This window comes from Oryctolagus cuniculus, chromosome 5 (assembly GCF_964237555.1).
Source record: "Oryctolagus cuniculus chromosome 5, mOryCun1.1, whole genome shotgun sequence".
Lineage (NCBI taxonomy): Eukaryota > Metazoa > Chordata > Mammalia > Lagomorpha > Leporidae > Oryctolagus > Oryctolagus cuniculus.
In genome coordinates this window covers 102,552,827-102,568,580 of record NC_091436.1, presented here as the reverse complement: position 1 = coordinate 102,568,580, position 15,754 = coordinate 102,552,827, and the positions used below count along the sequence as shown (strand labels likewise).

General features: G+C 40.5%; 2 protein-coding genes across 5 annotated transcripts in view; one reads left to right on the top strand and one right to left on the bottom strand.

The window, feature by feature from the left end:
- Positions 1-4,835, top strand: part of COL19A1 (collagen type XIX alpha 1 chain) — a 415,341-nt gene extending 410,506 nt beyond the window's left edge. The window contains exons 53-54 of the mRNA XM_051855527.2: positions 4,226-4,306; positions 4,719-4,835. Of these exons, the coding sequence (XP_051711487.1) occupies positions 4,226-4,284 (59 nt within the window). The 3' untranslated portion in view covers positions 4,285-4,306; positions 4,719-4,835. The remainder of the gene's footprint in view (positions 1-4,225; positions 4,307-4,718) is intronic.
- Positions 4,836-4,994: 159 nt separating this feature from the next.
- Positions 4,995-15,754, bottom strand: part of COL9A1 (collagen type IX alpha 1 chain) — a 100,915-nt gene continuing 90,155 nt past the window's right edge. For all 4 annotated transcript variants that reach the window (XM_008263089.4, XM_017345228.3, XM_070073908.1 and 1 more), the window contains 2 exons: positions 14,546-14,623; positions 4,995-5,539 (listed from right to left, as the gene is read on the bottom strand). In XM_008263089.4, the coding sequence (XP_008261311.2) occupies positions 5,355-5,539; positions 14,546-14,623 (263 nt within the window). In that variant the 3' untranslated portion in view covers positions 4,995-5,354. The remainder of the gene's footprint in view (positions 5,540-14,545; positions 14,624-15,754) is intronic.

The window sequence follows — 15,754 nt, the reverse complement described above, 5'->3', positions numbered from 1 at the left end:
AAATACTAGCCAAACATATCCAACAACACATCAGCAAGATTAGTCACCTGGACCAAGTGGGATTCATCCCTGTTAAGCAGGGAAGGTTCAACATTAGCAAATCAAAGTGATATATCACATTAACAAATTGAAGAACAAAACCATATTATTATCTCAATAGATGCAGAGAAAGCATTTGATAAAATACAATGCATTTCATTTTGAAAACTCTAAGCAAATTGCATAAAGAAGGAACATTCCTCAAAACAATCAAGGCAATTTATGGCAAACCCACCTCCAGCATCCTATTGAAGGGGAAAAGTTCAAAGCATTTCCACTGAGAACTGAAACCAGACAAGGATGCCCCCTCTCACCACTGATATTCATTATAGTCCTGGAAGTTTCAGCAGAGTCATTAGGCAAGAAAAAAAATCAAAGCAATGCAACTTGGGAATGAGGAAGTCAAACTATCCCTATTTGCATATGACATGATTCTATACATAGGGCATCCAAAAGAAGCCACTGGGAGATTACTGAACTCATGGAAGAGTTTGGTAAAGTGACAGGATATAAAATTAACAAACAAAAATCAACAGCCTTTGTATACTCAGACAATGCTGTGCCTGAGAATGAACTTCTAAGATCAACCACACTTACAACACTACAAAAAAAAATCAAATACCTTGGAATAAATTTAACCAAAGAGGTCAATGATTTCTACAAGGAGAATTAGAAAACATTGAAGAAATGGAAGATACAAAAAAATGGAAAAATCTTCCATGTTCATGGATTGGAAGAATCAATATAATCAAAATATTCATACTACCAAAAGCAATTTACAAATTCAATGTGATAGCTATCAAAATACCAAAGGCATTCTTCTCAGATATAGAAAAATGATGCTGAAATTCATATGGAAATGCAGGAGACACTGAATAGCTAAAACAATCTTATACAACAAAAACATCATCAGGCATCATAACACCAGATTTCAAGACATACTGCAGGTCATTTATAATCAAAACAGCCTGGTACTGGTACAATACCACATAGATAGATCAATGGAACACAATAGAAACTCCAGAAATCAACGCATGCATCAACAACCAACTTATCTTTGACAAAGGAGTTAGAATCAATCCCTGAAGCAAGGACAGTTTCTTCAAAAAACGGCACTGTGAAAACTTGATCTCTGCATGCAGAAGTATGAAGCAAGACCCCTACCTTACACCTTACACAAAAATCCACTCAAAATTGATCAAAGACCTAAATTTACAACTGACCCAATACTATCAAATCATAGAGAACATTGAGGAAACCCTGCAAGACATTGGTATTGGCAAAGAGTTCTTAGAAAAGACTCCAGAAGCACAGGCAATCAAAGCCAAAATTGAAAAATGGGATTACATCAAATTGAGAAGCTTCTGCACTGTAAAAGAAGCACTCAGGAGAGGGAAGAGGCAACTGACAAAACAGGAGAAATTATTTGTAAACTATGCAACTGATATAGGATTAATATCCATAGTGTACAAAGAGCTCATGAAATTCAACAAAAGAATCCAATTTCAAAATGGGTAAAGGACTTGAACAGGCTTTTCTCAAAAGAGGAAATTCAGCCGGCGCCGTGGCTCAATAGGCTAATCCTCCGCCTGTGGTGACGGCAAACCAGGTTCTAGTCCCGGTTGGGGCACCGGATTCTGTCCCGGTTGCCCCTCTTCCAGGCCAGCTCTCTGCTCTGTCCCGGGAGTGCAGTGGAGGATGGCCCAAGTGCTTGGGCCCTGCACCCGTATGTGAGACCAGGAAAGGCACCTGGCTCCTGGCTTCAGATCAGCGCGGTGCGCCGGCTGCAGTGGCCATTGGAGGGTGAACCAGTGGTAAAAGAAGACCAAAAGGAAATCCAAATGGCAAATAGACACATGAAAAAATGCTCAGGATCACTAGCCATCAGGGAAATGCAAATCAAAACCACAATGAGGTTTCACCTCACCCCAGTTATTATGGTTCTCATATAAAAATCAACAAACAATAAATGCTGACAAGGACGGGAGGTACCCTAATCCATTGTTGGTGGCAATTTTAACTGGTGAAGCCACTATAGACGACAGTAAGGAAATACCTCAAAAATCTGACTATAGACCTACCGTATGATACAGCTATCCCACTCCCAGGAATTTACTCAAATGAAATCACCATATGAAAGAGTCATCTGTACCCCCATGTTTATTGCAGCTCAATTCACAATAGCTAAGATATGGAAGCAACCCAGATGTCCCATCATCTGAGGACTAGATAAATTATGGTATACATACATTATGGAATACTACTCAGTCGTTTAAAAAAATGAAATCATGTCTTTTACAACAAAATGGATGCAAATGGAAACCATTATACTTAGTGAAATAAGCCAGTCCCAAAAAGACAAATACTGTATGTTTTCCTTGATCTGTGATAATAGAGTACCTAAAATGTAGTGTATAGGAGTAAAACTGACATTTTGAGATTCAATGATTTTTTTTTAAGATTTATCCATTCAATGATTGTTCACAGCCCTTGTTCCTCTTGTTGAGGAACAGTGTTTTTTTCTTCATATTTTTGTTGAACTCTTAGTATAGGGTTAATCTTAGGAGTATGAAGTAATCTGAAAGTAGATAGTTGTAAAAATTAAGAGTGCCAGTAGGGGAAGGAGGAGGAGGAAGGATAGGAGTGTGGGCAGGAGGGAGTGGAGGGTAGAAAGTATCACTATGCTCCTGAATCTGTATATGGGAAATACATGAAATTCATGTATGTTAAATCAATTTTTAAAAACACAGAACAGGAAAAAGAGTGGTTACTCCAGGACCTACTTACCTTCTAAATGCCCCACCTCTGAACAGTTCCACCACCTCAGATCACCACACTGGAGACTAAGCTGGCAGAAACAAACCTCTAGGCCGGCGCCGCGGCTCACTAGGCTAATCCTCCGCCTTGCGGCACCGGCACACCGGGTTCTAGTCCCGGTCGGGGCGCCGGATTCTGTCCCGGTTGCTCCTCTTCCAGGCCAGCTCTCTGCTGTGGCCAGGGAGTGCAGTGGAGGATGGCCCAGGTGCTTGGGCCCTGCACCCCATGGGAGACCAGGAAAAGCACCTGGCTCCTGGCTCCTGCCATCGGATCAGCGCGGTGCGCCGGCCGCAGCGCGCCTACCGCGGCGGCCAATGGAGGGTGAACGAACGGCAAAGGAAGACCTTTCTCTCTGTCTCTCTCTCTCACTGTCCACTCTGCCTGTCAAAAATAAAAAAAAAAATAAAAAAAAAAAAAAGAAAAAAAAAAAGAAACAAACCTCTAGAGGACAAATATGCAAAACATTGCAAGCAGACGGCTCCGTTTCCAAAACTGTTCTTCCAAGTGGGAGGAATAACATCTTTTCCGTCTATGGAAAAGGCACAGATCAGAATCTTGCTTCTTAAGAACAATTCATGCTAGAGGCATAGTATTGGATGGTGTAAGCAGTTTTTCAAGAAACTCAAATGTGGATTGTACCATGATTGATTTAAGCAAACAACTAGGACTAGAATTTTAAAATGCATGAAAGTACACATGGGAGAAGAAATTCATATTTTAAAAATCCCTTTAGGGAACTGAGAGCCATAAACTAAATGAACATATTGACTATTTTGAGCTTCTGTTCTATTCCCTGGTACAGGTCATTCATATACACAGTGACATAAAGTGATGTTGATCAAACAGCAATCCAATGTGACTATACAAAGAGTAATAAAGTACTGGAAATGTCAGGAAATACCCAATCTTATTGTTAAGAATACACTATTTTAACTGAGTTGCCTTATGAAATTTCTAAGAATGCTGAAACAAATTATTTCTTCAGTCATAAAATTCTGGTAAATGGAGCTTACAAACTGCTGAAATGAAGACATTGTGGTTCTTAACCTAGAGACCAACTGAGGCTGGACTTACAAGTCTACAAAATCTCCAACACTATGCAATGCAATCTGCATAATATGGGAGATGGTTCCATAGTTTTCATTAGAATTTCATGAAGGTCCATGAAGCTAGCCTCTCACAATACACACATGCACACTAAAGCACACAGTATCTGTCACAGTGGAACACCCTCCATAGAAGAGTAAAGGGCTTTTTTAAAAAACTTAATTTCTTTGTGTAGAAGAAAGCATTAATATTAAAAATCTTGGGGCCAGTGCTGCGGCATACTGGGTAAAGCCACCGTCTGCTGTGCCTGCATCTCATATAGGTGCTGCTTCCGGTCCCAGTTGCTGCACTGCTGATCCAGCTCCCTGCTCATGTGTCTAGCAAAGTGGCAGAGGATGCCCAGGTAGGTACTTGGGCCCCCGAACTTGCATGGGAGACCTGGTAGAAGATCCTGGATCCTGGCTTCAGATTGGCCCAGCTCTGGCTATTGCAGCCTTCTGGAGAGTGAGCCAGCAAGTCAAAGATCCATTTCTCTCCCCTCTGTAACTCTGCCTTTCAAATAAATAAATAATATATTAAAAATTTTTACCTATGGAAATACCAGCAATTACAAATTTTATTGTATGTAAATAAGATCAGTGACTTCTTTTCATTGAACACCTTAATTATAAGAGAACATCCAAGATATTAAGAAACCATATTTATTTTTTCTTTGGTACAACCAGCGATGTTACCTCAACCCTTTAAGAATAAATAAACTCATCAATAAAACTTACGATTGCCAGGATATTAAAATTTCTTCTTTACTTTCACAGAGAAGAGCTCAAGATATTAACAAGTTTGGAGTACAGTACATACAGTTCAACAAAAATTCAGGCTCAAGATGAAAACCAACATGAGATATAAGGAAATCATTCTGGGTGACACAGCTCTTTATTGCCACTCTTGAGAGCACATTGATGGGGATGTTAAGCACCATTCTCTTATACACAGTGGGGTTTCTTTATAACCAGTCTAGTAAGCCTCCATATAACTGAAATAATCTGAGAACAACATCCAAGTGAAAATTAAAATAACTACTTTAACTGAGGTAAACCAAACAGTTATTTTTGTTTATTGGCACAGTGGCCCACTATAAATCACGTATGTATATAGCACACTAAAGTTCAAGACCTTAGGAAGAGGATTGTAAATTTATCATTTATCTAAAGGGAGGTTTTTGGTTTTGCTTTCACTTAAAAAAAAGAATCTTCTATCTTCTTCCCAAGAGAAAGGAAAGAGGACTTGTTGAATAGCACCATTGTTCTAGATATGATTGTAGGACTTCCGTAATCACGTTGAACATAATACACTGTCATCTTTGCCCCAGCTCTGGGGGCTTGGGGGTGGTCCTCTGCCAAGTTCCTTCACCAAGTGTGGATTCTGCAAACGGCCGCATGGTACTAAGCCCCTCACTGATCAGGCCCTTTACTAAATGCCCGCTGACCCGCCTGCAAGGTGCAAGAAGCTGGCTCACAGAAACCAGGAGGGCCAGGAGGACCTGGAGGGCCAGGCACACCAGGAATTCCTGCCACCCCTGGCGGTCCTCGCTCGCCATCCCGGCCATTTCTCCCGTAGCTGGCAGGGCCTGGGTCACCTGAAACACACAAAAGATGACACAAATGAACAAGAGAATCGCCGCAGCTGCAAACTGGTGGGAGGCACTAGACTCACACCCAGCAGGGGCAGATAAATGATAAATGATGATGCTTGGTTATTATGAAGGACAAAAATATAAAATTTCTTCACTGGGCTTGGGTTTCATATAAATTAAAAGTAGAAAAAGACTTCAGTGTGTAAAAAAGACTTGAGTATTCCCATCAATTAAGTGGTAATGTCCAATATGGTAACCTGTAGCCATGTATGTATTGAGCATTACAATGTAGCCAGGCCAAATTGAGATGAACTGTGAGTATATAAAACACACCTGGATATTGAAAATAGTATAAAGATGTAGAATATTTAATTAATAATCATTTCTATTTTATATGATGAAATAACATTTCATACCCAGCAGTTTAAACTGCTTGAGAGAACTTCAAAAAGTGTGTAGAAAAGTGGAATTAAAGTTTACTTTGGAGAAAAAAAATTGAAATCCATGGATAGAGGGGTCTTCGAAAAGTTCATGGAGATCTGATAAGAAAAAAAGCCATTCACGGACTTCAAATATTTTTTGTACCACAATAAAAACTTATTTTTAATTCCATTCTCCATGAAATTTTTGAAGCACCCATATACAGATGTTTCTCAATTTATGATAGGGTTATATCCCAATAACCCCGTAAGTTGAAAATGCATTCAATAAATGGAACCTACTGAACAAGCTAGCTTAGCAATACAGCACGCTGTAGAGCATGTGTTATTTAGTTCCCTTCTGCTGCCCAGCATCATGCAAGATAATCATGTGTCACTAGCCCAGGAAAGGATCAAAATTCAAAATTCAAATCTGTGGTTTCTTACTGCATGTGTATTTCTTTCACATAAAGCTGTAACATCCTAATTGAACCACTGTAAATCTGAGACCATTTAAATTGTTAAAATTAATTTCACCTGAATTCTTTTTTCCTTTTTAAATTGGCTACCAGAAGATTTAAGATTACATGGCCTGCGCCGCGGCTCAATATGCTAATTCTCCGCCTTGCGGCGCTGGCACACCGGGTTCTAGTCCCGGTCGGGGTGCCGGATTCTCTCCCGGTTGCCCCTCTTCCAGGCCAGCTCTCTGCTATGGCCCGGGAGTGCAGTGCAGTGGAGGATGGCCCAAGTCTTTGGGTCCTGCACCCCATGGGAGACCAGGGGAAGCACCTGGCTCCTGGCTTTGGATCGGCGTGATGTGCCGGTCGCAGTGCACCGGCCGCGGCGGCCATTGGAGGGTGAACCAATGGCAAAAAAGGAAGACCTTTCTCTCTGTCTCTCTCGCTCACTATCCACTCTGCCTGTCCAAAAAAAAAAAAAAAAAAAAAAAAAAAGATTACATGCAATTCATACTGTGGTTCATGTTATTTTGTTTTCGACAGTGCTGCAGCGGCATCTTCCCTTATTTCTATTAAGTGATCAATATTCACGAAGTGAGAAGTGAAGCTCAGGAGTTAAAAACACATGTTGGGGGCAAATGGCTTAAAGTTCTAACTCTGCCATTTTATGACATTAGCAAGTCAGTCTCCTCTCCTTTATCTATAATATGGGAAAATGCCTTCCATATAATGACATGCTGTGACTGAAAGCACCTGATAAATGGAGACTATTACAATTAGTAAGATGAAGACTGTCTTTTAGAGGTCTGCCATGCACCCTACAAAATTCCAACATATTCTTCTTATCAGGGGCTTACCCCAACATAAAGCTTCATAATAGCAACTTCCTTGGGGGACACGTCTTCCTTTTATCATGTTCGAAGGTTGTATTTTTCACCCAATGAGGCACATTCTCAGAGGCCTGGCACCCCATAACAAAACACCCCATTGCACTGGCAGGACTTTACAATGTTACTGCAAAAGTGGTTATATTAAGTATAAAATGAGTTATATATGCTATGATAATGTAGTCGTTGTGAGATTCACCTTCCATTCTCTGCCCTCTTGGCCATTCAGCCAAAATGCTGAAAGCCAAATGTTCCTATTCAATGACACATTTGCTTACATTTAATTGCTTTCCTCCTTTCTCCACTTTTTCCATCTTAGTGACCTTATTACATATGGCTTATCCATCTGTAGCAGCCCGATCTTATTATATAATCCTCACAGACTTTTAGGAGGAAGGTAGGCTGGAGACCTATTTCACATCTCACATTTCATCCTTCCTCATGTGCTTACAATCAAATTCATACAAAGCAAGGTCACAGGGCAAAACACTAACAAGTTCAAAGAGAATAATTAACTTGGAATTTATCCATCTCCTGGCTGTAGACAAGGAGAGATGTCAGTAATTCCTCTAATTTATCCCATAGGTTTTCATTCAGCTATATTACATTGTGATGAAGTAGGTGATTACGTTTGCTTCTGATGGCGAGGCTCCCGAGAGATTACATGGCCAGCATCTCTAGATAAGGCTGGAGCACAGGGTGCCCTTAGCAGGGTCCATTCACATCCCCTCACACCAGGCACAGTGAAAGGTTAAGTGATAGCTTACAAGGTTTAAAAAAAAAAAAAATGGCCCAGATCTAAATGTATATAAGTTAATTTTCATGCACCTTCTCAGTACAAACATCCCCGTTGAGATGTGCCGGATCCGCCTTGACAAAATCAAGTCAGTATTAGGAGGAGAAAATGCCTGAAGGAGAGATTCAAAAGCCAAATGGCCAAAGGGGCTAGTAGCTAATATAGATCAGGCATAGACTAGCTCCAGCCCATATGCCAAACCCTGATTTTGTAAATAGGCGGATCTTCAAAAAGTTCATGGAAAGTATGTGCTATTTTTTTCCACGAATTTTTTGAAGTGCCCTTGTGGTTTTATTAGCACATGCACAACCATGGCCATGGGTTTATATTTAATCTGGGCTGCTTTTGCACCACAAGGGCAAAGATGATTAACTGCAACAGAGAACATACACCACCTGTGATCCTCACAAGGCCAAAAAATCTACTGTACAAAAAAATTTGCTAATTAGTAGTATTATAAAATATAATGAACATGAATCAAGAATTTGTTGCTACCCTTACTATGTGAAAACATGCAATACAAATATGGAAAACAGAAAATGATATACCACATCAGCATGGAGGAGTAAGGACTGTGGTGACCTGGGGTGTAGATGCTGGCAACAGCCATGCTCCAGCCTATGTACAGCTGCTATGGTGGAATATGCCCTGGTGTTTTCAGAACTTTTAATTTTCAAGAGAAGCCAGGAGTTGGGTTGAAATCTCTCAACTTTTAAACATTAGTAATCAATTCAAATTTGCCTTTAACATTTATAGAGCTAGAATCCTGCCTAAAACCTTAAATTGAAGAAATTTCCTCCTCTAAGATCCAAGAGTACTTCAAAAAGTTAGTGGAAAAAACGTAATTAAAGGGTTAAGTGTATTTGAATGCAAAAGTAATTGGAAATCCACTTTTTTTCATAAAGTGCATTTTCCACGAGCTTTTTTGAAGTAGTATCACACAAGTAACATTAAGTAATAGAAGGAAAACTTGGTTTTCATGTTTAGCTGTCCATTTCAACACATTCCAGGAGTTTTAGTAACTTAATTTGTTCCAAATTCCTGCTTATACTTTAATAGTTGATAAGACATTCTGTCTACTTGCAATTTATTTTATGAAAATCAGAGTCCAATTCTGCCTTTGACAAATGCAGCCATTTGCCTTTGGGGGCCTTGGATGACATCATTTCCATCATCACTAACACATAAAGCTATGCTTTCCCTCCACGTGACATGCCTATGCTCATGACTGAGCCCATTTTCCTGAGAGGAAGGTTGATAAATCGTTGTCCCTAGTGATCTCGTTAGAAAGTGCTGGAATTAGACACAAGGGCGCATAACCACTACTCTGACGTTACCAGCTGTATCTCCATGCCTATTAATGTTCTAACTCTGCAGATGTGTGTCTCACTGGGCCCGAGTTGACCACACAATTACATACAGCACTGATTTTTCCAGAACTTTAGAAGAAATTGAGAACTGTATGTGGTTTGTCTCTGTAAAGAAACCAACCTCACCATGACAGATTGTCAGTTTCTAGCGAGCCCTGACCAGAGAGCATTTGTTCTCAAGGATGTCCTAAACTTGCTGTGTGGGAACCTCATATCTTGGTGACACCATGTCACAAACCAAGTCGTTCAAAAAGCAGTACAAATTCACTATAATCACCCACAAAATGGCCATAAATGTCTGGCTCAAAAGCTGCATTAAAGAATATCCATAAACTACTATGCAACTTTTCAGAAAAGAAATGATGGATCTTAACTTTTTATTCTGCTTTGCTTGTCTCATGGGTGTGTTCGCTACACTAACTGCCTAATGATTGCATGGTTTTCTAAAATGTAAAGTACCTATAAATGTCATTGTGGAACAATTCAAGATTTTTAAAAATGAGTATGTGTCATTCTCTTTGCGAACACTAGAGGGTAGTCATGTTACACTGATGAAGGCCCATCCTGGCTAGAACCTCTAGAGGCAGTCTCTTCCCTCAAAATGCTGTGGCGCAACAACAAAACTACAAATAATTTTCAGCATTACAGCATTTGATAGTTAATCCAGTGATTATGCAAACTTGTATGTACACAAACTTACATTTCTTACGTTAAGCTTACTTTTGTGGTGTCTGACAAACATATCTAAGGAATTTGTTTAAGTTGGTTTATGTAAGACCTCCAAATTAAATAACTGTAGCAATGATCATAGCATAAATGGCTACTACAAAACTTAAGTCCAAGATGAGCATTTGTTTTTCAGTCACTATTCACAGGCAAAGCTCATCTGTCTGCAAACCTTGCCCAAGAAAACCAAACAGACTTGGAACCTGGTGTGATCCAGCACAAAGCCAGCCATATCTTCACATCCAAGAAGGTAAAGCATCTCAACTCATAGGTCACATTCCCAGTGACCACATACACATGATTCACCGCTGAATTTCTCTCTCTCTAGCGAGCTTGAATGCACAGAACAAGAGTTTCTCCTTAAAATCCTCAGAGAGCCAAGGAAGTAGTCCCAAATAAGTTCACTGTCAACAGGTACAGAGATTTGCTCTGAATGAGTCAACTTAACTAAGCAATAATACTAACTGGCCTATGATGTAGATGGAGTCTATGCTTATGGGACCTGTAGAGCCTTGGGAGATGGGTGGAAAAGGAAGTAAGACCCTAAGTTGTCAAAGTGGTTAGGGGGCACACCCATGTCACATGACTCAAGGGGCAGACCCAAATGAATCATCTTCTTGGACAGCCAGCCCATCATTGTGTCCACTGTGTGGATCTGGACTCAGGAAACGGATATCTCTGTTGACTATTTACTTCATACAAGACTCGTGAGGGCGGAGGACCTCTGTGAATGTCTATTTCCTCAAATATAAAAAGAGGAAGACCAATAACAAGAACAGCTGAATTTGCAGTGTTTGCCTGGTGCTGGGTGCTCTTCGTGGTTCTGCAAATACATTAACATGTGCACAATCCCCTAAATTACTCTCTAAGGAGATGTGGTTATTGGCCCCATTCTGCAGAAGAGGAAAATGAAGCACCAGCAGGAAGTCGCTTAAAGTGAGTGGAAGAGCAGCATGTGAACCTCACAGCCTGGCAAAGTCCACATTTCCTAGGTATCTGCCCTGCCTGCTGTTCTGGCTGCCAGAAACAAACTAGATAACATGCATGTGCACATTTTAAACAATAAAGCGCCAAAGCCACATTCAGTGAAATGGTTATCATAATGGCCTATGGTCTCTAACAGTCAACGTGGCATTATGATCCCAAAGGGCATGTAACACTCGACAAGGGACAACTGAGAGACATACCACTGTGGAGGAGAGACAGAAAACTAATACTGTCCAGAAAGAATAAAGGAATTCTAGTAACTGATAATGAAAGTCTTCAATAGGTTTTTTTCACATGTGTTAGATATATTAGCACAAAGAATGATCATGAAATCTTTCCAGCATTTAGGAAGATCTGACTCCCAAATTCCACAAGTAGGGACAACAAGGAAGGTCGCAGAATTTGCCACTCTTCTATTTCATCTAGGTAGGATATGTGTTTGCCCAGAAGGTTCCAGACTCTCCACAGAGCCCCACTGAGGGCTCCTCCAGGTCCTAAATCCCTTACTATGGTGTTTCAGAGAGACCACATCCCAGGGTCTACCAGGAAACAAAAATGGTCCAACTTCTCAATGGATAATTACCCAGCAAAATGGTATGCTGCAAACCAGTGCTTTGCACTCACAATTTGGACCTGAAGGAGATTTTCACTGAGGGAAGGTCTGAGGAGCCATGGTGTCCAGAGAAAAGAGAAACATTCCTGGTGATCAAGAACAAAAGCTGAAAAGTTTAACTGGGGTCCAACTTTGCCCACAGCTCCTCTTCACTCATCTCAAAAAGCAAAATGTATATGTTATGTTACTAGTACTAATAATCAACATGTCTTGAGCACCTACTGTGGTCTAAACTATTGTAAGCACATGATATGGATCGAGTTCTATTTATTCTCAGATTCACACTCAATGTCTCTTTTCATTATTTTATTAATGGAGAAACTGAGGCATGGATCAGTGACTTGGCCAATGTCATCAACTGAAGTGAGTGACAGAGTCAAGGTCTGAACCCAGGATGCCTGCATCAAGGAGCCCACACTCTGCACAACCCACTTTCAGAGCACCAGCTTTAGTAGGCCAAGGGCCTAAAACGCTCTTGTCAGGGACTTGATGAACTTGAGAAATTCTAAGCTGAGCATATGGACAGGGAGCTGGCCTAGAAGCTCCACTCCCTGGCTGGCCCTGCTATGAGGACGCTAAGGACTGACCCCTGCACTGCCAGCATCTGGCCTTCAACAGTAGCCTCTGTTTTTGAAAATTGACCTAGAACTTGGATTTTTGGCTAAATAATGTCAGATACCCTCTCCATTAAACAAGTAACTAAAGCCCCTGAAAAGAAAGACTCAGAGGTTGGGGAAACAAGAAGAGTGTGAGTATGTGTGTATGTGTGTGAGCACATGTGCGCCTGCATGCCTGGGGGAGGGGGAGAGGAAGAGCCCAAAGGAGGAGGGTGATTCTGGAAGTGGGTCCTTGAAGGGAGGGGAGAGGACTGGCCGAAGGCAGGAAGAAAATGAGCAGGTCTCAAGATCCTAGGCAGGGTAGCCACAGAATGTGTTAACTAATCAGATGTAAGTATTCAATCCAAGGCCAGCTACAATAAATCTAATTTTTTTTCTCCATATAGGAGAAAAGACAAGGGTCAGGGGGGGTTGCAAACAATGCACTGGTCCCACCTCGCCATGTTATCTATCCATGGCGGGTCTCAGCTACTGAAAAGACAGTCAGCAAAGCCTCGTCTACCTGTCCCATCAGATTCTGCTCCTCCGCCCTGAGTGTGGGGAATGTGTTCTCTCTTCGCAGTCAGGAACACTGAGCTGTCAGCTGGTTTTCCTCCCTCTTCCCTTTTTTAAAGGTAAAATAGAGTTCACCAACATAGTCTTGTGAGGAACAATCACCAGAAACCATGAGCTCTTAAAGAGAAATGTGGCCAGGGGTCAAGTCATTGGTTCCAACTGCTGAACGATGTGTCCAAAAAAGCGAGAGTAGAACTTGTTAGCTGCCCTATATAGGCAACTAATTAAATTGTGATAATGATATTTCATCAGTTCTAAAACCTCCTATCACTACTACCAGTAAAGGAAAAGCTCTCTTAGTAAATCCTATTTCCTTTTTCTCTCTTCTAAGCATCCATCAATGAATCCAGACTTAATCGTACACTGAAATCTTCTCTCAATCCCATTTAGTTCCAGATAGATTGTCTAGCCTTTTTCAATCACAAAAATCTTCCTTTTCCAATCACAACAATTTATTCATTCGTAAAAACATCTCGACAGGCCCATGAATCAGTTTGAGAAAGGCAGTGTTTGAGCTATCTTTAAATGTACTCACTTAAAAAAAAAAAAAAACATTTTAATGAGAAAGCAATCACAGGAGCAATAAAATGCATAATTGGAAAGAAATGATGTTTTGAGCCATAATTATAGCTGTGATTAAATATGTAAGCTTCTGGCAGAATCAGAAAACGATAACTTCTTTTTCTAAATTTCCCTAAACCAACTTTTCCAAATCAATTATGGCAGCAAGTACCATTTCACTTCTTTCTCTCTGAGCAGCTCTCTCACCTCTGCTATCTCCAGCAACAGACACCAAGGGGTCTGGCATCGTTGCCTCAGCCACTGTTAAGAGAGAGTGCGCTCTGGAAGCCTGCACGTCATTCACACCTTCAAACTGAACTGGCTTTTAGCCCGGCTATGCTGCTTCTGTGGTTGTGTTTTTAAGTCATTTCCCAGTAGAGCGTGCTCCAGCCAGGGCCCTGGTGACAGAGCAGCCAGTGTGTAGAGAGAGAACAGAAGGCCAGTGAGAGGAGCTGGCTCTTCACAGAGGCTGCTCTGTCGCCTCTGTCCACACAGCTGGGGAAGTGGCTTGTGTGTGGCTCTTTGTAACCGAGTAGGAATGTTCAGGTTTCCAGGGATGGGGCTTGGATATGAGGTTTGGGAGAGTTTGGATATTTGAAAGAGTAGCTGTTAAAATAAAATTTCAGTTGTAGCTGATAACTTAGATTACTTTTCCTACTACTCTGGCTTTTTAATTTAAAAAAATGAAAAGCAGGAAACTATCACTTGGGCTAGAAATGGAAAGGACCCATTCATCCAGAATTTTATAAGTGTGCTGTGTCTGGAACTGGACACTAGTCTTCTTAAAGCATCTATTTAAGAAATTAATATTTCAAGTGCTGACCCTGTTTTCTCACAAAGAATATGATATGATTTATAGGTCATTTAATTTTTCCTTTTGGCTGGTCTTGATAAATCTATGCCAGCCATAATGATCACTTGATAAGTAATCCAATGGTAACTCTTTTAAAACGTTATTCAATTCACACTGTTCACTTGCCATCAATTTCTCTACTTGGCCCTGCCACATAAGACACTTACCTGGGAGACCTGTAGCTCCAGGCAAACCTTTGGGACCTCTTCCTGGAGGACCAGGCTCCCCCTTTTCTCCCAAGTCACCTGCATTTCATTAGAGAAATGTTATTTTTATATTAGTCTATAGAAATAAACATCTGCATTTTTAAACTTTAGACAAAGCCAAAATTAGGAAACCAAAATTTCACAAAGTTGTCACAGACAAGACTGTAAGTATACAGCAAGTCAAAAGTCAAGGTCATATTAGTAATAGATCATAGTAGGGGGAAAATCAAATCATATCTATAGACACTAAAAAGATATTTGACAGAATTCAAAACTTAAAATTCAATAAAGAATCACTGACTACTTCCTTAATATAAGATACATCTCAACCAAATCTAGTGAAATACATAATGGGAAACACAAGAATCAGTTCTACTACCGTGTGAACACAGATTCCAACATTATCTTCATCATATAATTTGGTTTGAGGAGTAAAAAAAATCCCTAGTATATACCCTGAATCTCTAGAAAATAAACTCAAAATGTACTACAAACAATATGAGAATCCATTAAGCTAGCAAAATACAAAGACCATACACAAGCAACCTGTAATAAGACATAGTAAAACAGATAGACAATGGCCATTAAATTATTAAATAACTAGGAATGAATTTAATCCAAAATAATCATGTCTAATATGAAAACAATTTTTAACAAGTCTAAAGTATAGAAGATGACTTGAAAAATGTTCTTAAATGGAATGATGTCATGATAAAAAGTTGTTAGTTCTCCCTCAGTTGTATTTTCATCATGATCAATAAAAATGCAAACACGAGTTTTTAATCAAAAGAGGCAATTCTGAAGTTTGTATAAAAATAAACATACACACACACACACACACACATACACACACACATATAAGGGGACAGTGCTGTGGCACAGTAGATTAATCCTCCGCCTGCAGCACCAGCATCCCATATGGGTGCTAGTCCTAGTCCCTGCTGCACCTATTCCAATTCAGCTCTCTGCTATGGCCTAGGAAACTAGTAGAACATGACCCAACCACTTGGGCACCTGCACCCACATGGAAGATCCAGAAGAAGCTCCTGGCTCCTGACCTCAGATCAGCCCAGCTCCTGCCATTGCAGCCATTTGGGGAGTGAACCAGTGGATGGAAGACCTTTCTCTATCTCTCCATCTCACTGTACCTTTACCTCTCAAATAAATAAA